Below are 25,586 nucleotides of genomic sequence, written 5' to 3'. Positions count from 1 at the left end.
CAACAGAGCGCTTACCTTTCGACAATGCTGCTGTAACTGTAATGTGTATGTGCAGCCCATTTACTTTGTACACTGTTGTGTTTTTCACGGCCAGGCCTCCATAGACACCTCTGGTGTCTAAGTACAACACACACCCACACTCACACACCCACGCACAAATCCACACAAACACAAAGGGCAGAGAGGTAAGAAAGGCGTGGGCCTACAGCTGTATTATTACGAGGCCACTGCAACCAGCTAGGGCCGAGGAGAGAGTAGAGGTATTGCTTCTCTCACACATGTACACACTCACCTGGTCATCTGACCTAACCTTGCCTAACAGCAATCAGTGCTAATCTGACCTCTTCCAGAATGGACAGCCTTTCATCTAACCTCCTGCAGAGAGACTAGACTAATCTGACATAATCTAGAGGGACCATTTTCTAATTTGACATTCTCTGGACTAAAGAGACCAGGGACCGGCGAGCGACCTGATCTGACGTCCTCTGGAGAGACCAGCCTCTAGTCTGATGTCCTCTTCAGAGGACATCAGACTAATATGACATCCTCCGGAAATATCAACCTTGAATCTGACTGAACCACTGGTTCATTTTATACTGAAACATTTCAAATGGGGAAATATTTATATAGAGAGAATCAATGATAGACATAGAGAGGGAGATAAAAAAAAAAAGAAACACAGAAGAGAGAGACAGAGACGGCGGTAGAGGAAACAAGAGTGGGAGTGATGGGAGAAGCAGATTGGCCGCTTAATTACCTCAGGATTTATTCAATCAGCAGACGGCCCCTTAATTAACGGCACTAATTATGCTATCGAAGAACTTCCTGTCTGCCTGAGTCTGTGCCACCTAGACTGGGTCGGCCCGCTTGCCCCCCCCCGCCCCATCGCCATGGCGGCGAAGGTGATGACCTTGTGATAACCTGAATGTTCATCAGTCAAACGACTGTCCCCCGTAATGGCGACGCCACGGCAACGGAACACTGGGGCCGGGCTAATCTGTATTCAAATTACACGGCAGCACACACAGAGGTGCACTCCCCACCCATAACTCAGCCAGCCGGACCCCCCTCCCCACACACACACACCCCGCCCGGCCGATGCCAACCCATTATCATACGTTTCCCAGGTAGGTGAGAGTAAGACAGGCCTATACAGGAGAAGAGCTGATATTGAAAATATTAATCAAATGTCCCCCCACGCCCACTTAATGGTCAATCTGAATTAATTAATTGTTGGAGTGGGGGAGGCAGGGAAGGACAGTGATTGGTTGCGTGAGGGAGGGGAGAGGGACTGATGGGAGGCCATGGGTGAGACTACAGTCATTGCGGGAGGTCACACACTCTGTTCTACTGAGGGCTCGACCTGAAACACACACAAACAAAGACGAGGGCTTGACCTGGACACACAGACTGTTTTACTAAGCAGGTTTCAGCCTAGACACACATACCACACACACTCTAGGTGTTTGACCCTCTTATTTAACGCCTGAACCCCCCATGAAGATAATTGAAGGGTGGTATTTATGGCTTTGGATATGGTCGCCAAGCCAACTGAGAGATTATGGAAATAGTCACTATAAAACTGTAATGGTGTTCAGGTCTGCTTAATGCAGGCCAGGACAGAGACACACACACAAGGCAACAGCAGACAGGAGATCCACACCAGTCCATGGCATTTTATATTCCATTTTTCATTTTAGTTAACCTCATTATAGTACATGCACATTTATTTATTTTTTACAAATATTGAGCTCATCTCCAGATCTCATAGAGGAAATGAGATCTGTTTGTAATCTATCATTTATTCTGCCTGTCAGTCTACTTATCTCTGCCTGTCCATTAGATTAAACTTCCAAAACAAACAAATGTTGTTCAACAACATTTTCAGCCAGTAACTGTCTATATTGGTTTTGGAGTGCAGGTAAAATGTTGGAGCCATATTTGTTTATCTGTCCTATCACGCCATCCAGTGGAGAATTAAATAAGTGTATGAACTAGAGAGTCAACGTTATAGTTGTCTGAATCATCCTCTTGTTCTTCCTTTTATTCTGGCACAAACGGACAACGCACAGACAAATACGTTTGTGATTTAAGACAAACATACAACATGGCAAATATTTGATTAAATTGATTTTTTTATATATTCGAAGTGCAGACACTGCACAAAGCAAGCACCAACTCAGTCCAAACAAGAGATGCCATTTTCATCTATTGTGACACGTTCTTGGTGACTGTTCTGTATTTGGCTGATGTAGATAATATATAATTGTTTAAAGATAAAGGTGCATTCAAGTTCACCAAGTTTGCTGTCTTGCCTGATCTAGTAAACCAGTTCACATATTCCAAGTCCAGGATCAAACACACTATAGTAGAGCTGCTACATCCACTTAATACTGTAAAATCATATAATAATAGTAAAATAAAAAAGTGCTGATAACAATAGTAACGTTATACAGTAAATAAATGCTTAAAGAAAATAAACAGTTTGGCTCTTTACCTATCGGCTAAAGCTGCAAAAGCCATACTCAGACGTCTTTTCTCTTACATTCGAGCCAAACAGCTAACAAAACTTCCCAAACATACAGTATTTGGTGTTTGATTTGATAAAAAAGGGTTATAGACTCCCTATCACAGTTCAACCTGAGAATTAATTTCCAAAACATTACTGACCCAACACACCATGACATGACAGGTTAAAACAATGCAGTTTAGGAAGCAGCGGTTCTCCAGCCATCATTCAATGTTTCTAAAAAAGCTAAGGTAGTGTGTGTGTGTAGCTAGGGTAGTGTGTGTGTGTGTGTCAGGGTTCAGTCTTGCTGAGACAGTGCAAGCCTGGAAGTCTCCACCGAGAGCTGCTGTGTATGCGCAGGTCCAGCCACTCCTGCTGGGCGTGGCCTAAGGCGAGGTAAGACTCTGGTGGAGAGGTGGTGGGGAGGTCAGGGGTCAGAGAGTTGTTCCCCTGGTTCAGGGCCTGCTGGCAGACCGCCCCGATCTCCATGCTCTCCAGGTTGTTCATGCTGCCTGCTGGCTGGTCCACTACACTGGCACTGTTAGGACCTGGCCGACAGATGAGGAGTGTGTGTAAGTGTACAGCACGCGCCTGTTTGTGTGGATGTGTTCTGTACTACCTCAAGCAAACAGACCTGAACACTATCACAGTTTTGTAGTACATGTGTAAGAGTGTGTGTGTGTGCAGACTCACAGCATCGTCTGAAAGGCTCCCAGCCTCGGGAGGGCATGTAGGTCTTGGCCAGGGGCTGCTGGAGCAGACAGACGATGGCAGAGTCCACCTGCTGGAACACCCTGAGGGAGAGCAGGCGCTGGTGCTGCTCCTCTGACAGGCTGTACTCCTCAGACCGGATCAGGTCCCGGATCAGGTCGAAGTCCTGCTTCAGCTGCAGAGCACCCTGGATACTGAACACGGGGGGGAGGGAGGTGAGGGTGTTGGTGGGGTTTGTGTTTACTTGAACCCTCTGTTTGAAAGTGTATGGGTGTGTGTGTGCCTAAACTTGATCTTGTCCTCTAGAATTGTGTGAATGTGCATCTGTGCATGTATGGGTATATATTAGTGATGTTATGCTCGATACCTTGCTCACGAAGCTGTATCGACCTTTCGAAACAATTGGTACTGACACAAACGTGTCGAGCGTGGCTTCAAATGGGCAAAAACCACGTGATCACCTGTCAAAGTGTCGAAGCTTCGATACACGAGCAGCTGAGACAAACGGCGTTTTATTCAAACGCTTAAAAAGACATCAGAAATCACTAATATTCGTAGGTTATAGAGAGGAGACATAGGCCTATTTACGGACGCTATAGAATACATTCATTGACAAAGCCAGAGATAAAGATAGATTGCCAGAGCTAGATAGACAGAGATAGATACAGATGTGAGAGAGTAGGTGTACACAAGCACATACATTCTCTAGTTTTACCAGCCTTCAAATGTGGAAATCCCTTTCCTGGTTGCAAAAGCATGTTCAAAAACCTTAACCGCTAGACTACATTATCATATAATAATGTATTCATTTAGCATATACTTCCAGTAAAACGGGGTACGAGGATGCGATCTCGACTGAGGGTCCGAGCAGCGCTCTTACCACGAGGCCATACTTCTCTTAGCTGTTCATGTAATTAATGCTATAAGAACCAAAAAATAAATGTTATTGTTGAAATGCGTTCATTATGTCCTCAATTGTATGTGATGTGGTGCTGTGCTGTTCTGTGGTTGGATGTATGTTTGTGCCACGGGGAGGCGCTACCTCTGTAGCGTGTGTTGTGGAGGGCACGTCGGCGTCGTTTTTGTTCCAGTTGATTTGTTCAATCAGAAGCTGTCTGACCGTGAGACTGATGTGTCTGCAGCTCATACAATAAATATGCCAAGAACGGCTAAAAGGTGATCAACCTATCGTCCACTCTTTTCCTCCGAATACAACGTTAGCTGCAACAACAGTATAACTCAACAGTTATGAACTTAAAGTAGCAAAGACGCTACGTTGTTTATAATACGAAAGATATATGATAACATATTTTTGACACTTACACATCGACAAATTTGTCACATAACCTTTATTTATCAAGTTGTCAATGACGATTGTGAGACTGACTTCTCGAGGACTTGACGTCACTTGATTCCTTCTATCGCTCGATACAGTCGCCATACCATGAACTGACCCGCAGGTGTCCCTATGGAGAAGATGTATCGAACGCTTCGAAAAAGCGATACTTTTTCGACACAATTGTGTCAAATAGCTTGTTGCTTCGGAAAGCTTTGTTTCCCCCATCACTAGTATATATATATATATATATAAATGTGCGTGTCCCTAAACTAGATTTTCTCCTCTAGAATCGTGTGAATGTGCATCTGTGTGTGTATGTGTTTGTATGTGTGTGTTGTTCCCGCCCCCCGGCCGGCTAACGAGGACCACAGCTGCACCTCGTCAGCCAATCCGCAAGAGCCGCTGCATTAAAGCTGGCCAGTGCAGGGGAGCAAGGGAGCAAGCAACCATGGGGAGAGCTGCATTGTACGAGTAATTCGCCTTTCGTCAGGTATAGAGAGCCAACAGCGGGACGGGACCTGGCCATGGACCTTTCCCTCCACCGAGGAAGTATTTTGGTGTTTTTGAACTTTGGTTTTGTGTTTATTGCTTAATAAATGCCCTTACCTGGGCTGAACCTGTCCCTGGTTGTGCTGTTTTATAAAGTCATACGAGGTATACAGTGTGTGTGTGTGTACCTGAATTTGATCTTCTGTTTGAGGATGTGCTCCATCCAGGCCTCCATGAAGGCGGTCATGGCCTCCGTGAGGGCAGGGACTCTGGCCTCCTCCGGCAGGGGCTGCACCCCCTCCAGCACCTGGCCAATCACACTCTGAGCTGCCAACAACGCATACTCACTAGGGCTTCTGGGAAAATCTGCAGGACGGGGGAGAGAGAAATAATTTTAACAAAAGGAGAGCAACCAGTATACATCACAACTCGTTGAGATCAAAAACCACACAGTGGATGTTTCAGGTTGTGGTGATAGTGTGACCCTTACCCATCCTGTAGGTTAGCCTCCAGTGCTTGGCGGAGGGCATGGTCTGCTCAAAGATTTCTCCAGACATCTTCTTGCAGTCCATGGAGAAGATCCTCATAACCATTTCAGAGAAGACCTGGAGACACCCATGATTACAGAAGTTCCAGCCCAGGGGCCAATGTATCAAACTCGGTGTAAATTCATCCGTAAAAGTATGCATATGGAGAAAACGGGGAAACTCTGTACCAGGGTTCGTACGATACTGTATAATGAAATTCCAGGACTTTCAAGGACTTTTCAAGCACTATTTTGGGGTTTTCAAGGACTGCAAGCAGAGATTTCATTTATCAAACATATACTTTAAAGATCCTGTAAAGTAAATTCCATGTTTTGCTTCTAAGTACATTATATACGTGTGAAATGAGTTCCTGAAAGCATGTGCAAAGCGCTAAAACTTTGTCGCACTGAAATGTGGAGTTAGACCGAAGAACAGTTTCTCCTCCGTTTTCAGATCAGGTTTTAATGGGCGGAGCCAAAAAATGCCCTATCTACGTCATTTCGTCCTATCTACGTCAGATCACTGAATGGCTCCTCCTGCTGTACTGTTATTGTAGCCTACATCAGCTAGCTAGCTAGATTCAGGATGTCTCCCACCAACCGCAACTGCATCTTCCCTGGATGCAAGAACTCCAGCTGCGCTGCAACGCCATTTAAGTTCCCTATTGATAATGAAAGGAAAAATAGGTGGATAGATTTTGTGAAGAGCCACGCTGATGGAAAGCTTCGGATAAACTCCAACAGCCGCCTCTGCAGTGGATAAGAGAGTCTGCTAAATGACTAAATGCAGTGACCATTTCACAGCGGATAGTTTTAACATGGACCAGAGACAGACGGGGTTCGCGGACACACGGCTTCTCTTGCATTGCGGAGCCGTACCGAGCATCGCCCTCCCGGCCGTTCCTCCTCCAGTCGCACCTGGACCATCCACCGCCGCCAGCAGTTCATCACTCTGTTCTATGTGCTTGTTATAATTATACTAGATAACTTTTCCAGAGGTGTCTCTGCTATGAGTTAGTGCAAACCGCTAAATTGATATTAGGCTACTCGGTGTAGAATGATGGTATTTTGGTGAAATGGTAGCTAATGTGTTAGAAGTAGCCTAGTTGGAGAGCTCACTGTCTGCTGTCTCTGGTGTCCATTTTTACTGTTACAGCTCAGGGGAACATTTCATTTATATGCATCTGTATGTTTCACTCATTGAACAAATTAATTCTAATTCTATATGGTTTTGTTCGGCTTGACATAGAGTCTATTATCTGGGTCGGAGGTAGGCACTAGGCAGCGAGGGGCGGAGCTTCAGCTCCTTCAGGCGACACGCCCCCCCAGTCTCAAGCAGAGAAGACTGCTGATTTGTTCACGATTTCAAAGCCTAATTTCACATACTTGTCGGTGTTATTTTTTCATTCGAATTTGGATGGGTAGTTAATAACACATTATTCTGTGGTGTGGCGAACTTAAAACTCGTTTTCAGGTCCACTTTACAGGATCTTTAAATTAATCTTTATTAAAGCTACAAATGTTATTCAATTAAGAGCAGCGAGTGATTTTCTCTTTTTCTTTTGTTCTTTGATTAACATTAATGAGACGGACAGCACTGGGTTTATTAGACGGCTGTCTCTTTAAGACCTGACGCACATGTCGCGGATCTGAGACAAATCCGGTTTCTTCCAGCTCTTCACCTTCATTTAAGACTTTGAAACTAATTTAAGACTGTGCTTAAGAGGATACTTGCCAAAAATTGTCATTTTGACTGTTTTGTCCTCAAGTAGGCCTAATCAATACAGTACTGGCATGCACTGTCTGAGAAGAAGCGGCTTTTCTCTCGGTGTGTGTGAGTCGGGTGTGTGTGCGAAGAATGCCGCTTCAGACAGCGCTTGTTCAGAACCAAATTGATTTCTACTTTGGCTCTTATCCTGCTTGAAAAACACTTAAATGAATTGAGAGCATGATCATATGTCATAACGCAAACCAAAGAATGCCAGAAAAAACGGATGGTGCTTTAATTAAATTAGCATGAGGGGGGATGGGCTGAGGTGTTAATTTTGAGCGAAAACACTGTCTATTTTATTTTATGAACAGTTCAAAATTACTTTGTAAATTCATATATATTGTCTTTAAATAACACTTTTCAAGTACTGTACCTCATCATTAATATGACTGTTTTCAAAGGTTTTCCAGAAAATCAAAAAGTCAAATTCAAGTACTTCAAGCACTTTAAGCATCTTGTACGAACCCTGTCTGTACGCAATGTTTTTCTCATATTTATGAACACTATATACGCGACCGATATCACACGTTTGTCTTCATAAATTCAATCAATTAACCCATTGTGAAAAATGAATGATTCTTCATGGCTACGGCAACAACAAAAACGGTGAAAAAGAAACTTTACTGAATGTGAAATGGAGATCTTAATTACCGAAACAGGAGTAGCATCTTGTTTAGGCTGGCAGTTATTTGAAAGTTGATGGAGTAAAATTGATGGTTTTCTTTCTGGCTAAATAGGCTAAAGTGAGATAATTGGCATAATCTTTGGATAACATATACAATTTACTAACATAAATCACTCTGTGTCGCAGTGTCACATCTCAAAACATGGCGTATGCATGGGTTCTAAAGTGCACAGAAGGATTCACACAGCACCTATTTTTTCATAAATCTGAAACTGTGTAGAAACACGTTTCTGCGTCCGTTTTCATGCCTACGCACCTTCATACATTTGGCCCCAGGCATGCCACCCCTCAGCCCACTATTCTAAACGCACGTATCTACATTTGGAAGTGGCCACGGTGTACTTGGATGGGTATGTGTGTTGATCCCATGTCCCATCTCTGTCCCTCACCTGCAGGTGGGACATGGCCTGCCGCAGTTGGCCTATCTGCTGCCTCATCAATACTGGAGGAAGAGGATGATGTGGATGATCTTCATCCCCAGCCAGGGTTTCCATTTCCTGCAGGAGGCTCTCTACGGACGCTCTCAGCACCTGCACACACACCACACGGGTGCTAAATACATATAGAAAGCATTGTATTCTGACACCTATCAAATCCTGTCAGGTCTGCAGAAGCTAGAATGAGAGGTTAGATTTGGGGGTTCAATAATAATAGTAATTTTATTTGGGGGACGCCTTTCAAAACACTCAAGGACATCTTACATAAAATGGGCCTAAACAGTTGAGTGAAAAAACTGTGGAGGTTAAATATAAGTCTAAAATCAGGGATTGATCAAACAAATACATTGGGAAAGATACAAAACACAAGATGTTATAGGCAGTGCGGAATACATGTGTTTTGAGGAACGTTGTGAATGTGCCAGGTTGTGGAGAGCTTTGGATGTGAGGATATGAGTCTTGAATGTAAACAGGTATAAGTTCAAGTGAACTGTTTTGGCTAGCCATGAGCCTGCCTACCTTCAGGTCTCCCTGGGTGACCAGCAGGAACTTGTTGAGGCTCCAGGATGAGAGGAACTGGTAGGCCTTCCCCATCACCCACAGGGTGGATGTCTGGACAGAGGCCAGCGCTCGCATTGTGCTGCCCCGGAGGAGCTCTGTCCTGGGGGAAAAGGCCTTGCCTGGAGCCCCTGGGTGGAAGGGAGAGATTGGGTCAACATCAAATTATCCAAGCCTTATAACAACCATTCATTTGAATCAGGTGTGTTGTAGCAGAGAAACAACTAAAACATGCAGGACAGGGAGGGGGCCCTGAGGACCAGGATTGGGAACCCCTGCCAGAGATTCCCAATCTGTGGGCCGAGGCCCACTAGTGGTCTGCGAAGGTAATGCAGGTGGGCCGCCAAACCAATGAAAACGAAATATCAAAATATCTGTCAAATTCATACACATTTTTAAATGACATTTTGCCTTTAATTCATCATGACTGAAACGCCAATAGTTACGCTTGGCACGTTGACGGTAGCCCAACTGACATTTCTGCGTTACTGACATTTCTGCGTTAACTTGAATTGTGTATAAGCCCACAAGCAGTTTGCTATTTAACGTTATGTTATATGGAACTATGGGAATGGCTGTAGTTCTGCAGGTTACCTCTCTTTACAATGTGTGCTTACTGTGGCGCTGATGGACACTTCTTTGATAGCTCAAAAGAAAATTGCAGTGAAAGAGAACTGTTTGTCGTCTGTGGTGTTGTTAAACGTGTGATAAGCACAAATTAAGTGAACGGATGTGTTGGGGGGCTGCAATAATATTTGAGCTATGCTAGTGGGTTGCGAAGTGGAAAAGGTTGGGAATGGCTGCCATAGAGATACATGGATTCATTTGTGAGGTAACAATGGGAACGGGTGACAGGGAGGAGGAAGTTGGAATTACCAGGTGTGTGTGTGTGTTTTGTGGGTGAAGGTCGGGGACTGGACGAGTGGAGGTTGGCGTTACCAGGTGTATCAGTGTGTATGTCTGTGTGTGTGTTGGGGGTGTAGATCATGGACTGGAGGAGCGGAGGTTGGAGTTACCAGGTGTGTGTGTGTTGGAGGTGTGGCTCAGCGCCCGGAGGGTGGTGAGGAGGGGCAAAGTCAGCTGGAGGAAGTGTTCCATTGTAGATGTTATCACCATGCTGCCATCACGGTCCGCTCTCGGGAGACACTTGTCCTTCAGCCCAGAGCCCAAGGACACACACAGCACTGCCAGAAAACATCAGGGAAGAAACAAATCAATCAATGAATCGATCAGTCAATCATTAACGAGCTGCTAGTCAGAGATACTGGACTGACCATGGTCCCAGTGTCGGAAAGCTGTGCTGGTCAGGAGCTGAATGGTAAAGTCATCTAGAACTCCTTTGCACTCCTCTGGAACCAGCTCTGAAACACACATACATACACACACAAACCAGTACCCAAACATTATTATTTTCACACGTTTACACTTAAGCGTCATCAGAATCCCAGATAGGCTTGCGCAAGGTGTCCCACCTGTTCTGCAGGCTTGGTTGAGCCACAGTACCAGCTGAAACAGCATCTGGTCGTTCCACTGGTTGACGCTGCCTAAAGTGTCCCCCGGTGGCGGATGCTGGAAGATCATGAGCAGGGCCCGCCCACACTGCTTCCACAGAAGACTCCGGTATTGGCCAAACAGCTGTAGACATGCTCCTGACTGGCCTTCATCCAACCACTGCACAGATCTTGGACGCCTCGCTTCCTGCCTTGGTTGCTCAGGGGGTGTGGTTTCTCCGTTCACAGGAAGTGAAGGTCTGGAACAATAAATAGACTATGTTCTAATGGCTTCTATATCCTCCTGTCATTTCTATGTTTATTTACTGCTTCTTTTGGTCATTCATTTTCCTTTGACTTAATCTTTTTTTGTATACTACTGTATTTACTCTATACTACTGTTCTTCACTGTATTTTCCCTACCTGTGACCATCTTGTGGGGCAGCTGACCCCTCCGGTCCCTGGGTCTTTTCTGGTCGGTCCGTTCTGTGGAGGATCTGGTCGATTCTGTCCGGTGTGTACAGTATCCGGTCCATTCTGTCCGGTGTCTGAAGTCTCCAGTCTGGTGTGTGTCTGTCAGGAGCAGGTCTGTTGGACACGTGTGGGGCCAGGAGCTCTGTGGAGGACACCAGGGCTTGGAACAGCAGCTCCAACGATCTCCGGTCCTGCCGGATGAAGGCTCCCAGGGGCATGCCAGGAGACCAGGGCTGGGCCTGGGGCTTCTCCTCCACAGGGTGTCGCTCAGGGTCTGGTTCTGGGGGGATGTGGTAACATAGAGGGGGTAGCAAAGGGAAATCGTGCAGCAGCTGTTCCCAGGTAGGTGTTGGGGTCCCTGGGTGGAAGATCTGGGTGGTGAGGCCATTCTGCTGGGAAGCCCACCGATGCAGCTGTTCTGCAGCCATCCTTCCTCTGTGTTCTGCCAGGATCCTCATCAGCTGCACCACAGGGAAGGGAGAAGGGTGGTTCCCCCTGGAGCCAGGAGGCCTGCCCTGCAGCCCAGGCCAACCACAACCCTGCAGCACCTGGCACCTCCACACCCTTGTACCGCGATGGGCGTTCTGCTCCTCCAACACCTGGTTGTAGAGCTCGGCAGCAGCCAGCATGTCCTCCAGAGTGTCCCGGGGAACCCTGACCAGCTGGGATGAGGCGAGGGCCCCCAGGACAATGTCCACACACCGCTGCATCAGAACCAACGCCTGCAGGCCCAGGAGGCCCAGGGTCCGACGCATCCCCTCCAGCAGGCCGGTCCTCTGGAACAGGACGGGTCGCAAGTAGGGGTCGGATCGGGCCCGGATGCACAGCGCCTCCCAGTGGCGGACATGGACCCTCAGCTCCTGGCACAGGCTGGCCAGACCTGGGCCCTGGCTCCAGGCGGAGTTGGGTCTATCAAGGAAGGGGCTGTCCTCGTCTCCTTGCTCCCCAAGCTCCCCCTCCAGAAAGCCGGCCAGACGGGCCACATACTCTGAGGCTACCCTGCTCCTGCGGGCGTACTCGTGGAGGAAGAGGAGAAGAGCTCGTTGTTCTAAAAGGTTCTGAAGCTGGCCGTAGTGTTGGCTAAGTGAGGCAGAAGGAGGGTGGTGGAGAACACTCCCTGCCTCCCCTGTCCCTAGGCCCCTGACCCAGCCCTGGGGAAACCCCGTACATGGTTCCCGCACCACCTGGCACTGCTGGGATGCTCCCAGCATGCCCTGTTCCAAGCGCTGCAAGCGCAGTGAGGAGCGGGAGGTCAGGTTCTGGTATGCCACAAAAGTGTCCGGACTCTCGCCGTCCCAGGGGTCGTCTTCGGCTTTGCCACCGAGCAGCCAGCGCAGGCTGGGGTTGAAGCGGGTCCTCAACAGGGCCTCGGCCCTCTGGAGGGACTTAGAGATGGAGTTCTGGGACCAGGAGGCTGAGGTGGTAGGGTCAACCAGCAGAGGTATTCACAAAGACAGATATTTGATAGGAAATTTATCAAATGTATATTTATGTGGATACATTAGGAAGTGTTAAACATCTAGAGAGACAGCATATGGAGAAGAACTCCATATCATACCATCTAGTCTGTCCTTAGAAAGGGGATCTTCACACAGCCCATCTGACAAGGCATTGGATCTCCGCTGAAAGGAACAAGATGAGATTGATGAGAAATAATAAAGCATTTTTCACACAACAGAATGAAAAATTAAAAAAATATGAGTTGATGAGTGGGAGGTTGTTATTGACCTGTTCCTCCTCTGAGAGTTGATTGTTTTCATTCACAGGGCAGCCCTCTGCTCTGTCTGGGTGAATACAGAAACACACTTCATGGGGATGCATAACACACTTTAGACATCATTTGTTATTACCGATATGGGTAAAAAAAACAGTCACATTGGTAGGCAGTAAGTATGTATGTTGTAACTGCTGTTTGTGTGTGTGACTGTGAGTATGAGCAACCATGGATGATGTACCTGCAGACTGGTTCTCATTGACTGGCCCCTCTGTTACCATAGCAGCCCCACTCTTGTTGTCGTCTGGAGAAAAAACGGACGTCTGAGCCATAGCCTCACAACCACCTTGGAGGAGAGGCATATCAATACAGGCTCTGTTGCCAGGGGCCAGGCCTGCAGAACAAGGGATCAGCTCTCCCCCTGGCCCCCCTCAGGGGCTAACTGGCCTCACTTTACTAGAGAGAAAGTATAATACTCAGGAAAAATATAATATGAATCTGCATTTATGTATTCCTATACTACAGTTCAATGGCTGTAAACACAAAGCATCTGTTCTCACCATAATCTCTTTGTGTGAGTACTCAGTAGTCAAATTGTATTCTACCCAGTCTCATGGAAAAGAAACAACACTCTTACCAAAAGTGACTATTAAAGCCAAAACCTGTGTTAGCATGTCATACCGTGATGTATTTTTGCACACTTTGACTATAGTTTCAATAGACCCTGTCTCGTAGGTGACTGTCATAAGTGTCTCAATACTTGCCCAGCTGTATCCAACACCTATCACTAGCAGTCTTAATCGCTATACCTGGCTAGACGTGACACGGTGAGTAACCACTGCGGGATTAATAGCTAGAGAGAAAATTCACAGGCAATATTTATGAATGTCACTTGAGGTACCCAGGACTTGTTGTTTATGATACGAGATCCGTTGTACCTAGGTCAGTAGTTGTAGCTAGGTCATCTTAAACTGAATAATCTGAGAGTAATGGGTCAATCCTTGTGGATGTTGTTGTTCTTGCACAAGTACCCATAGGCTGCTTCAGTGGACAGGCTGCTAAACAAGCCTGCACTTGAAACCTGTTTACCTTAAACTCGATGTCAACATTACAATATTTTAAGATTATATGAACCATATGACAGCGAAATGTTTGCTAACAAAACCACGAATGCCAAATTTACAAAATACATTTTAAAACACGATTATAAATCAACCAGTGTGCTGACTGGCTAATTGAACATCTAAAGTGAACGCGTTGGTAAACTAGCAACATACCATACGAGGTAGAGCTAGCTACTACTGTACTGTACTACTTTACAACTTGGCAGATGTTGTGTTCACCAAACAATGGTGAACACCAATACCTGTGAGGTTAGTCTCCGATTTGATTGTCCAGGGTCCAGGGAAGGGCAACAATCGTATCTTCTTGATGGTCCATCACCTTAACCTCACAACATCGTCCTTCCTTGTTCTCCATGAAAAAACATCGATCTACTGTACAGCAGCTAGCTCGAACGTTTCCCAATTAGCCTTATTATCTTGCATAGCTCCACAGAAAAACATCTAGCTACCATAACATCGATTACAAAGAGTTCTATTTATGTATTATTGACGTCACCATTTAGCATTAGTAACAGTCAGCCTTTTCGACGTATTATTTAGCCAATCCTATTTTAAGGGATAGGTGGCGTTAATCCTTTAGCGCTCACGAAAAACAGACATGGTCCATTTTTAGAACATGTACTGTGGTTAGCAGCACGCTACCAACATCATGAGAGACAAGCAACCAATTGGAAAAGGCGTCTCTTGTTGTTATGGTTAAGGGGAGGAGCCACTGCTGGGTCCCTTGGGTTACACAATTTGTAATGTGCGTTTTAGAAGTTGGTCCGTATGGCAAGCCGTTTTATCATTTAACCAATGAATTCTTGATATCCAAAATTCGAATTTTGGATATCAAGAATTCAATTTTGGATATCAAGAATTCGAATTTTGGATATCAAGAATTGCATTTTGGATATCAAGAATTCGAATTTTGGATATCAAGAATTGCATTTTGGATATCAACAATTCGAATTTTGGATATCAAGAATTGCATTTTGGATATCAAGAATTCGAATTTTGGATATCAAGAATTGCATTTTGGATATCAACAATTCGAATTTTGGATATCAAGAATTGCATTTTGGATATCATCAATTCGAATTTTGGATATCAAGAATTGCATTTTGGATATCAACAATTCGAATTCTTGATATCCAGAATTGAATTCTGGATATCAACAATGTATGCTAATGACTTTCATGTGGGCGGGAGTAGGCAGGCTACGTAAATTCTGTTTGCAAAGGCGTAACATTTTCTACGCTAAGAGCGTTGCCCACTGCGGCCATTGTAGACTTTGCCATCCGTTGGCGTTTGGTTTAGTTCAACATTGATTTTGAAAATGGATGAAGTTGGATGTTTTGAGACCCCAAAAAACGTAATCATTGTCCTTTTTTATTTTTATGAATGTATTGTATGTGTAACATCGTTATCTGGGTTCAGATTAAATTCCACTAAATTGGCAGAACTACGCCATCTACTTTTCAAATGTGTACCTGCTCCGAGTAGCAGGTACACACGAGTAACATACGCACGAAAATGTATGAGACTATACCACCCAATAATTTGAAGCACTACTGGCATACATTAAGCTTTCAATTATTTGTAATAAAACTACTAAACTTTCCTCTTGGAGCTATAGATGCTAAACCGTCCAACACAATCCAAAACCAGCTCATTTTACATAAGTATGACCTATGTTGTTCATGTGGGAGGGAAAAGGCAGACATTGTGTTTTATTATTTCACAAATATGTTGAAATTATGCAGTTCATAACAAAAGATGCAGTCATTAATTCCTAGGACTGGCATTTCCAATGGGTGTTATTAAGTGCTTTGAGCGGCTAGTCAAATCATTCATCTGCTCCTCGCTGCCCCCCACCCTGGTCCAACAGGTCTACAGACGATGCCATCGCTCTGACTATGCACACCGCTCTCTCCCACCTGGACAAAGGGAATACGTATGTGAGGATACTGTTCATTGACTACAGCTCAGAATTCAACACCATTATCCCCTCCAGACTGGTCTCCAAGCTTGTGGACCTGGGACTGAGCACCTCCCTCTGCAAGTGGATCTTCCACTTCCTGACGGGGAGGCCACAGGTGGTGAGAATCGGTGACCGCACCTCATCCGTACTGATCACCAACACAGGCACCCCCCAGGGCTGTGTGCTCAGCCCTCTCCTGTTCTCCTTGTTCACTCACGACTGTGTGGCAACGCACAGCTCCAACCTCCTTGTTAAGTTTGCTGACGACACAACCATGGTGGGCCTCATCTCTGACAGTGACGAGTCAGCCTACAGAGAGGAGGTTGACACCCTGACATCATGGTACCAGGACAATAACCTCTCTCTCAACATCAGCAAGACCAAGGAGATGATTTTGGACTATAGGAGGCGGCAGGAGGAGGAGCATGCACCCCTACTCATCAACGGATCTGAAGTGGAGAAGGTCAACTGCTTCAAGTTCTTCGGGGTGAACATCAGCAACGACCTCACCTGGTCTGTTCACACGGACAAGGTGGTCAAAGCGGCCCGTAAACGCCTCGTCTTCCTGAGGAGACTGAAGAAGTTTGGTATGGACTCAGTCATTCTCACTAACTTTTACAGATGCACTATAGAGAGCATTCTGACTGGTTGCATTACAGTGTGGTATGGGAGCTGCACAGACAGGGACCGCAAGGCCCTACGAAGTGCGGTTCCTTCTGCTGAGTTCATCATCGGCAGGAAGCTCCCAGCCCTACAGGACACCTACCACACACGTTGCCTCAGGAAAGCTGGCAGGATTCTAAGAGACTGTTCCCACCCATCCTTCAGTCTCTTTACCCCGTTGCCTTCTGGCAGGCGTTACCGCAGCATCCGGTCGCGTACACGCAGACTGGACAATAGTTTCTACCCAAGGGCCATCAGGCTTCTGAATGGACACTGATATGGACATTGATTCACTGCACACTAGTCACTTATACACTGTCACTTTCAGTACTGGTTGCACTATCAGTAACACTGCACTACTGTACCTCACTGTACTTCGCCATCAGGCTCCTGAATGGTCATTGACATAGTCACTGATCTGCAATTTTGCACTATTGTACTGTACTCCACCTAGGTTAGAATAGGTTATAGGGTTGTAATAGGTATTATGTGCATTTAGGGTTAGTATGGTGTATTATTTATTGTTATCTGTATATTTAGGAAGTTTTAGTATTAGGGTTAGTATAGTCGATTATTTATTGCTATCTGCATATTTAGAAAGTTTCACTTATTTAAGCTCAGCATAGATGTAAATTATGATCTGTGTACTTATATGTTATGCCAGGTGCTTGCGTTGTCTTGTCTTAAGAATTTCAGTGCCCAGTCTGACCTTGTGTTGTTCTGTGTACCTGACAAATAAAACTTGAACTTGAAGCATTCCAATTACAGTCCTAACTTGGACACACATTGCATCACTGTGTCTGTCTCACTGTACATGCATGTATGGGATTTCCCATGTACTTAAGTTATACACTAATCAATACAACTTTCACAAATCAATAGAACTAGTTATTGGATACTTAGTATGTTGTCATGTGAGTTTGTTATTGATAAGAGTAGATTGTGTGTAGTCAGGTTGAATAGATGTTCAGGGTCACGAGAAAGTACTGGGTGAACGTCCCTTGTGATGGCGGGGAGAGCTCCACCCATGATCTCTCTCTGCCCTGAGTGGTCATGGGCTGGGAGCTGGGAATCTTTCTCTGTGACTGTTGTAACACCATTAATACCTGACTATCAATATCCATGTTGAATTTATTTGACCCTATAAAACACGTTCCCCCGACTTTTGAAGCTGGGAAACATGATTGAGACCTAAGCCTGGTGTTGTGCCGTCATTTATTGTCAGAGGTCTGTTTTCTCTCCCAATCTGCAGATCAATAATACATCTAGTCACTTATAAGAATACAAAAATACAGAACTGAACTTAAGTCTCCGTTAATGAAGACGAACAAGACACTTTCTTCATCAAAGGTGAGTTCTCTGCTGGGGATCATGCTGGACAGCTTGGAGAAGGAGGCTGAGAGTAGCTGATGGCCATCATGGACAACCAATCTCATCCCCACAGCGATGATGCAATGGAGAACCCGCAGCAACAGAATAGACAGCCACAATAATTAGAGGCCACACTACAATTCATTAGCTAGTAAGATAAATGCAGATATGATCAATTTTATGAATACAATGAAATAAACACAATGGAGATGGTGTATTGCAAACAAACTTTATTAAAAGAAAGTGATTATAATTCGTACAATATAAATGTGACTTTGGATTTATTTAATAGCTTCACATAAAACATTACATTGATACCTGCCCCCTCTAATAACTACTTATCCCTAGCACATGAGATGTAAAGGTAAAAGTTTGTACACAATATGGGCACATTCCTCTGATCTAACGTTGCTGACATATCAAATATCAATCAAATAGTAGTCGGAGTATGAGGTGTTGTCTTCTGCTTTTGCTGGTGAGATCAGATTGGATTACCTTTAAAGTCACATTCATATTTGTGCATGTTCAGAAGACCAGCAGCTCAATAAACATAGGTGAACTGTGTCCTTTCTTTAGACTGAATCCAGACGAGCTGTTCAACCAGGTAGACAAGGTCCACCATGTGGGCTGTGGACAGCGGCTTTGGACAAGGTCAGCTTGGTGTTGTCAGGCCAGGTAGTCATGATCCAAGGACTCTGGGCCACCTACAATAAATAAATAAGAGAAAGAAATAAGAGGGAACATTTTTTAGATCAGGGGTATTCAACTTCTATGCAGTCTTGAGTCTGCAGTCTTTCTGTTTTACCTCATCACCGTCACTCACCCTCCCAGCAGTGTCACAGATACAATGTATGCCCTGATTGGAGCCTTCAAATGAATAAAAAAAATAGCTTGTCCAGAGTTACATATTAAGGGACTTAGATTAAAAACAATACCATCATCAGAATTGTGACTGACCCTAGTTCCACATCCCACACATCAAGACGACATGTCTGGGGAAATTAGGACGTTGTGTCACCATACACCATAGGCTACCAGAGTATGTCTCCTTAGACAGGCTCTGGCATTACTTTTCGCAAGCTACTAGTCTATATAGTCCAGCAGTCTCCAAACCTGTTTCTGAAGAGCTACTTGCCTGTAGGTTTTTGATCCAACAACACTCATTTGACCTGATACGAGTTACCTGATCAACCAGATAATAATTAGAATCAGGCGTGCTAGTGTTGGACCTTAAACCTACTGGCAGGTAGCTCTTCAGAAACAGGATTGGAGACTCGTATAGTCTATTATATTCATATCTTTTCACGTTTCATGATGAGCTAGCCTATAGTACAGTAGCATTAACGTGTGCTTGCTAGCTCGACTGTAGTGCTAGTTATCGAACAAAACAAAACAAAGTATAAAAGCCAAAACTAGTACAGTACCTCTTTTGTTGGGTGGTCCACGTAGGTTTCTTATGAGATTATGAGACTTTTTCATTACAAACACTTGCACAGACATCTTCCAACCCGTCTGCTATGGTACGAGCAGACTAAACCCAACAGAATCCCAATTTTTGCGTAGTGTACGCAACGTTTTTTTAAACTCCCCCCACTCCCCTACCCATTGGTTTACAGCTTTAATTACGCAAATGTATGCTAACTTGATATCCAGAATTGCATTTTGGATATCAAGAATTCGAATTGTTGATATCCAGAATTGCATTTTGGATATCAACAATTAGAATTTTGGATATCCAGAATTGCATTTTGGATATCAACAATTCGAATTGTGGATATCAACAATTCGAATTTTGGATATCAAGAATTGCATTTTGGAAATCAACAATTCGAATTTTGGATATCAAGAATTGCATTTTGGATATCAAGAATTCGCATTTTGGATATCAAGAATTGCATTTTGGATATCAAAAATTCGAATTCTTGATATCCAGAATTGTATTTTTGATATCCAAAATTGGAATTGTTGGGTTAGGGTTAGGTTTGTGGAAAGGTCTCAGCCCAATGATGGGCTGGAGTTGCAATGGCACAAGTCCTGTGTTTTTATTCAATGTTTTTTTGTCCCCAGGAAAGAAGGTGAAGAGGAGGATTATTATATTCCCATCCAGGTAGGTATCCTAGCAGGTAAGTATCCCAGGTAAGTAAACCACTAAATACCCTATACTTTAGATCTGTGTTGATATTTTTTCTTTTTTTGTCCTACAGGAACCCTTCTGCCCCCCACTGGTCATCACAGGTAAGTATCACAGGTAAGTAAGTATGTGCATATATACACTCTTTTCTGATTCCTGGTATTGTTAATAACTTTTTTCTCTTTCCCCAGGAATCCCTCACCTCTCACTCAGAAGACAGCAGGGGGTATGCGACCTTTAGATGTTTATAATAATAAATCACTCATCCATAATTTTAGCATTCTCTCTGCGGTTTCAGTGGTCCAGAGAACTGGATCCCGTCCCGTTACCTGGAATTGGAGTTTATCCATCTCAGGTAACGTTTGAAAAGGAGATTTACTATCAACATAAAAGTTAAAAGCGTCAAATAATTTTTGCTGGTCCTTAGCCAACCTGTCAGAGAAATGAATGAATGGCACGTAGACAACAGCTTTAGGAAATCGTTTTTGACAGGTTTTCCCAAGCTGCTGCAGTTGTTTCACGGTGGTCGTGGGTTTCTGTCTGTCGAGACAGTTAACCATCCCTACCGACAGGATGACATGCTCTGTGTTAGAGTTTGGTGTCAATTTCTCCAGTATCCCCCTTAAATGATGACAGTTCGCTCCTGGGAAACTGTCAACTTGGGTTAGGGTTAGGGTTAGGTGTGGTAGCATTAACGAGGAAACACCCTGTGGGACCCCGACGGGACCACAGTTAAGGTGAGACCCCACGAAAGCACTCGCGCTTAAATCTCACTCACCCCGTCTCCAAATATAGATATGAGAGAATCGACGATCCGTCCAACAGTATTATGACCACCAGGGTTGATACCATTGGTGTCCGAAGACTTTGGGATCATATAAAGGTCCTAAAGATTAACTAGTAATCTGATCCTTGGTCTTCATGAGTGATGGATATCAGTCTGAATATCACTGCCCACCAGGGGTTAAGAGATAATCGGAGACTTTAAGACTGAGGATAGGGAGAGTATTAGTCCAGGGTGATGGGATTTAACGTATTCCAGGGGGAGGGGGGATAGGGGTAAGAAAGGAGTATGAGGGAGAGAGAGAGAGAGAGAGAGAGAGAGAAAAAGGGAGAGAAAAAAAGAGCGAGAGGGGAGAGGAGAGATGACCATACAGAGTCGACACCCACGGGGCGAGGAACAATGTCGCCCACAGGGCTTAGTCAGTCCCTGCCTACCATCCAAAGGGAGGTCCCCAGGACGGGAGGAGAGGGTATAGAGGGGCAGGGGGTGGTGAGGCATGAGGAGGGGGTGCGAGAGAGGGGAGAAGAAAAAGGAGAGAGGAGAGGAGAGGAGAGATGACCATACAGAGTCGACACCCACGGGGCGAGGAACACTGTTGCCCACAGGGCTTAGTCAGTCTCTACCTACCATCCAAAGAGATCAAGGATGGGAGGAGAGGGTATAGAAGGGTTGAGGTCAGGCATAGGTCCCCAATGGTTGGGTTTAGGTATAGGTCCCGAATGGTTGAGGTTAGGGTGAGGGGTCGGGATAGGGTTACTTGAGGGTCCATATGTCAGATCCAAAATCGCAAGAGGGTTGGGCTTAGGTCCGAGGTCCCATGGTTAAATTGAGGTGTCAGTCCTAAGTTTTAGGTTTAGGCATGGGTTCCTGTCATTGGTCAGTATTAATCTAATGATCCAAAGGAGCGCCGGTGGGACAGGTCTAGGACTTTTTTGTATCTATAACAGACGTCAGTTTGAGAATCACTGCCCCTCTGGGGTTGAGATAATCGGTGTCCGAAGACTTCAGGACTGAGAGGATAGGGAGATACGAGTTCAGAGTGATGGGATCTAACGGATTCCAGGGGGATGGGGGTAAGAAAGGAGTATGAGGGAGAGAGAGAGACGGAGAGAGAGAGAGAGAGAGACGGAGGGAGAGAGAGAGAGAGAGAGATATATGACCATACAGAGTCGACACCCACGGGTTAGGGTTAGGGTTGTATGTCTGAGAAATCCCATCACCAAGCAGATCGGAAAACCGGTAAGCGAGGATCAGAGTGAGTGCACTGGCATCTTCCAGGGACCCCGGGATACAACGCCAAGAGACAGGGGCTAGGCCCCTCCAGGAACCCAAAAGGGGACCCAGGCCGGGTGTCCAGTGGTACGCAAGCCACCCAACCTCCGGAGTGGAGGAGAACACTCAGGGGGACAGGAAACAGAGGTGGGCACATGGATAGCCCGTCTCTGTATCCACCTAGGCACGCCAGTGAAACAGTGTCAAGGTTAAGGTGGGCGGGGTGATGGTGTGTTGTGGGGGGGTGGTGATTACCGTGGTGGGGGGGACCCCGTCGGTGGGAACAAGGGAGGTTAGGGTAAGGTGGGTGGAAAGGGCGGGTCCAATTGGGTAGGCGGGTATAGGAGAGGGAAGACGGAAGGGTGTGGGTGTGTGGAGGCCGAACCTCCCCAGGGGAAGAGGGGCAGGTGGCGGAGGGGGCCCTAAGGGTCGTGCCAGCAGCCATAGAAATGGCGGAGCACTGACCCCCCGTTCTAGGAGGGGCGGTGGGCAGCAAGGTTAGCCCAGGTACGGGGTCCAATGGGCCAGCATAGCCCGGGCCGTGGACGCCGTCCAGTGGACATCGTCATGTTCCGTATGGAACCTGGCGGGAGGGAGGAGGGGGATGACGGCGGTGTGGGAGGCCAGGAACATGTTCAGCCGTGCCAGGTTGTCCCTTTCGGTTCCCGGTAAGGCCGGGTCCCCATTGACGAGGGGGACCACAATGGTGGCCTGGGGGAACACCGCGTGGGCGCGGCGGACCATGACATCGGCCTGGGGGTGGGCATAGGCCGAGGGTGTGGTTCGGTTGTTAAGGCCGAAGGAGAGGATCACATGGGTGACCTGAGTATTGGGGGTCACGACGCTGTTCAAGATGTTAGTAGCGTGCGTGAATCTGGCCCCGGGGTAGCAGTCAACCTGCACATGGTCCAGTAGAACTGGAGGGAGGCGGTGCAGGTTGGAGTCCCCCATGATGATGACCCGCCTAAAGGGGGTCAGGGACCAGTCCGATTTAAGCCCGGGGCCGTGCCGGGTGTAGAGGGGAAGCGGACGCGCCGCGGGAGGGCGCACCGCCTTCGCCGGTCCAGGGAGTTGAGTGGAGGAGCTGGTACTGGCCCGGGGAAGGGGGGGTGGTGAGGTGGTGGAGGCGGGCGGATGGGTGGTGCATGGGGTGGGTGGAGTAGGGAGGGGTGGTGTCGGAGCGGGAGGGGCAGATGTGGGAGGGATCGGGATGGTGGCTGTAGGGAGGATTGTGGGGGCGTCGCAGATGGCCACTTCCTCATCTGAGAGGGAAAAACTGAAAGAAGGAGAGGGTGGGGGGGGGTAGGGAGGTCTGGAAAAAGGTGGACTCCAGATCCGCGGCGTGATCCGCGAGGATCGCGTCATCGCTGGCCCCCGTGAGGTCCGGGCCAGCGTCGCTCAGGACCCGGGGAGTAATGGGGAGAGGGGGGGAGGGGGAGGGAATGGGCAGGGCCATGGGGGTCGAGGCGGCGACCGGGGTGGGGCTGACGTCCATGGGGGGGTCCTCGAACTCCGCCGCGTGGACAATCGCGCGGACAGAGAAGGTGATGGGGGCGGGGAGGGGAGGTGGTTGTGGAGTGGCAGAAGTGGAGGGGACAGGGGAGGGGTGCCGGGTCAGAGCGGGTGAGGGGGTGGTAGCGGAGGGGGCCATCACGGCGGTGGGGTAAGGCGCGGCGACAGGGGCCGCGGTCGAGCTTACCTCCATCGGGGCGGCGGAGTCGTGTGGCCGGTCCTCCGGTTCCTCAAAGGCGAGGGCCCGGCGGGAGGTGGTGGGAGGGGTGTGTGGCAGGCCCGGGGGTCTGGTGACTGACACCGGGGGGATCCAAGGGACTGCGGGCTCATTGGGAAAGACCCGTCCCGGCAGGAGGGCCTCCACGCACCTCAGAGTTCGCTGAGGCACGGGGGCCCCCAGATCCACGGCGGCCCAGCGGACCGCCAGTTCCCAGGCATCCGGCCAGCCAATCAAAGGCCGGGAATTGGATCTGGAGGTGGCGGACTTTGGCCTCCAACGCCAGGTTGTAGTGTCTCTACAGCGACTGATAGTTGCTGGAGATCCAAGTTGTGGCGTTGGAGTGGAGTTCGTCCCAGTTCTCATAGGTAGGGGACGAGGGGCGAAAGAGGGCCGCCAGCTCCAGCACCTTTTGAGCCGTCAATGCCGTCCCTTAAAAAGGCGGTTACTTGGTCGCGGTGGAAGGCGGTCTTGATCACCCGGTTGATCAATTTACCCGCCTCCGTGATCGCCGGGCCATGTTCCCGGCGTGCTCGGGTTCGGGAGACCGCGTAGAGGTCTGTGGTCAGCGGCAGAGGGGTCTGGGGTTGAGCCGCGGGCCGCGCGGCGGTAGAGGTAGCAGTGGGGGCTGCCGCCGGGATGGAAGGTCCCCGGGAGGGTAGCGTGGTGGTGTGGCGGGCTGGTCCGCTGCTCTGCCCCGTCCGGGGGGTGGCGCGGGCAGGTTCGGCGGTACGCTCCAAATAGCGTTGGCGCGCCTGGGTCCTACGGACACCCCCGCGCCGGCGCCGCCGAGGCGACTGGGCGGTCAGCAGACCGGGCAGAGGTGGTGGAGGAGGAGGGGCCGGAGGTGCGGGTCCACCGCCTTCGGTCCTCCTGGTGGCGGCGAGCGCGCCGTGGGGATGGGGAGGGGGATGCCTGCCGGCGGTGTTCCAGGTGGCGGGCGGCCGCCTGGCGGTCGCTGGCGGAGGGGAGATGGTGGTCAGGGCGACCCACGGGATCCGGTCGCCGGGTAAACTGGTCCGGGGTCATCAGGACCCAGACGTGCCCGGAGGGATCCTGGGGTTTGGGCGCGGGCTGATTAAGCCCAAGACGGGGGGGTAGGAGGGAGGGGGGGAGAAGTGGGAGGATCCGGGGGCGTGGGTAGGGGTCGGGGTTAGCCGGGGGATGGCGGGGATTCCCTCGGGAGTGGTGGGAATTATCCCGACGGTGGTGGGTATCCTCCCGGGAGCGGCGGGAGTCATCCCGGGAGCGGTGGGAGTCATCCCGGGAGCGGCGGGAGTCATCCCGGGAGCGGCGGGAGTCATCCCGGGAGCGGCGGGAAGAGTGGGAATAATCCCGGGGGCGGTCGGATGGGGGGGACATTAGGGACTTTAAGCAGTGACGTTAGAGGGACGGCTACGGCGTCCGCTAAACATTCCATGGGGTTGCCGTAGTAGTGGTATTCGATTATCACTAAGCAACATTGTAACTCTCAACGGCTACTTAATGCGCAACCAACGTTGGTCTGCACATTATTTATGCTACAATGTCTCTTAAAATGGCCCGGGAGCACTTGTTATATTCTTTAGATGATAATTTAATAACAGAGGAGGAGTTTACATTACTGCATGACATGAACAGGTCCAGCCATTTAGATTTGCCGTATAAACAGTATACACCTTTTAATTTGGATGATATGGAGGACGATGAATGCCTTGCTGAGTTTCGGGTGAGAAAAACTGACATACCACTGCTGGTGGAGGCTCTTGGCATACCCGACGAGTTCGTCTGCGAGCAGAGAAGTGTGGTGGCTGGCACAGAGGCGCTCTGCATGCTACTAAAGAGGCTCACATACCCATGCCGTTAT

At 47.8% G+C, this 25,586-nt stretch overlaps 1 protein-coding gene and 1 long non-coding RNA gene across 2 annotated transcripts; both read right to left on the bottom strand.

Moving 5' to 3' along the window:
• Window positions 1–1,661: 1,661 nt before the first annotated feature.
• Window positions 1,662–14,447, bottom strand: ccdc142 (coiled-coil domain containing 142). Its single transcript, XM_062476655.1, has 14 exons — window positions 14,070–14,447; window positions 12,945–13,007; window positions 12,718–12,773; window positions 12,548–12,611; window positions 10,939–12,403; window positions 10,498–10,775; window positions 10,300–10,386; window positions 10,042–10,209; window positions 8,987–9,156; window positions 8,420–8,560; window positions 5,539–5,653; window positions 5,237–5,414; window positions 3,203–3,414; window positions 1,662–3,057 (listed from the first exon to the last, which is right to left on the bottom strand). Exons 2-14 carry the CDS (start codon window positions 12,982–12,984, stop codon window positions 2,801–2,803), a joined length of 3,231 nt encoding a protein of 1,076 aa, XP_062332639.1. The 5' UTR covers window positions 12,985–13,007; window positions 14,070–14,447; the 3' UTR covers window positions 1,662–2,800.
• Window positions 14,448–18,039: 3,592 nt separating this feature from the next.
• On the bottom strand, window positions 18,040–19,371 carry LOC134032518 (uncharacterized). Its single transcript, XR_009932029.1, has 2 exons — window positions 19,249–19,371; window positions 18,040–18,528 (listed from the first exon to the last, which is right to left on the bottom strand). It is a non-coding gene; the product is annotated as an uncharacterized LOC134032518 (long non-coding RNA).
• Between the last annotated feature and the right edge of the window lie 6,215 nt (window positions 19,372–25,586).

The sequence above is a fragment of the Osmerus eperlanus genome, chromosome 13 (assembly GCF_963692335.1).
Source record: "Osmerus eperlanus chromosome 13, fOsmEpe2.1, whole genome shotgun sequence".
In the NCBI taxonomy this organism is placed as follows: domain Eukaryota; kingdom Metazoa; phylum Chordata; class Actinopteri; order Osmeriformes; family Osmeridae; genus Osmerus; species Osmerus eperlanus.
Note: the sequence above shows the minus strand (reverse complement) of the source record. Positions and strands in the feature narration are given on the sequence as shown.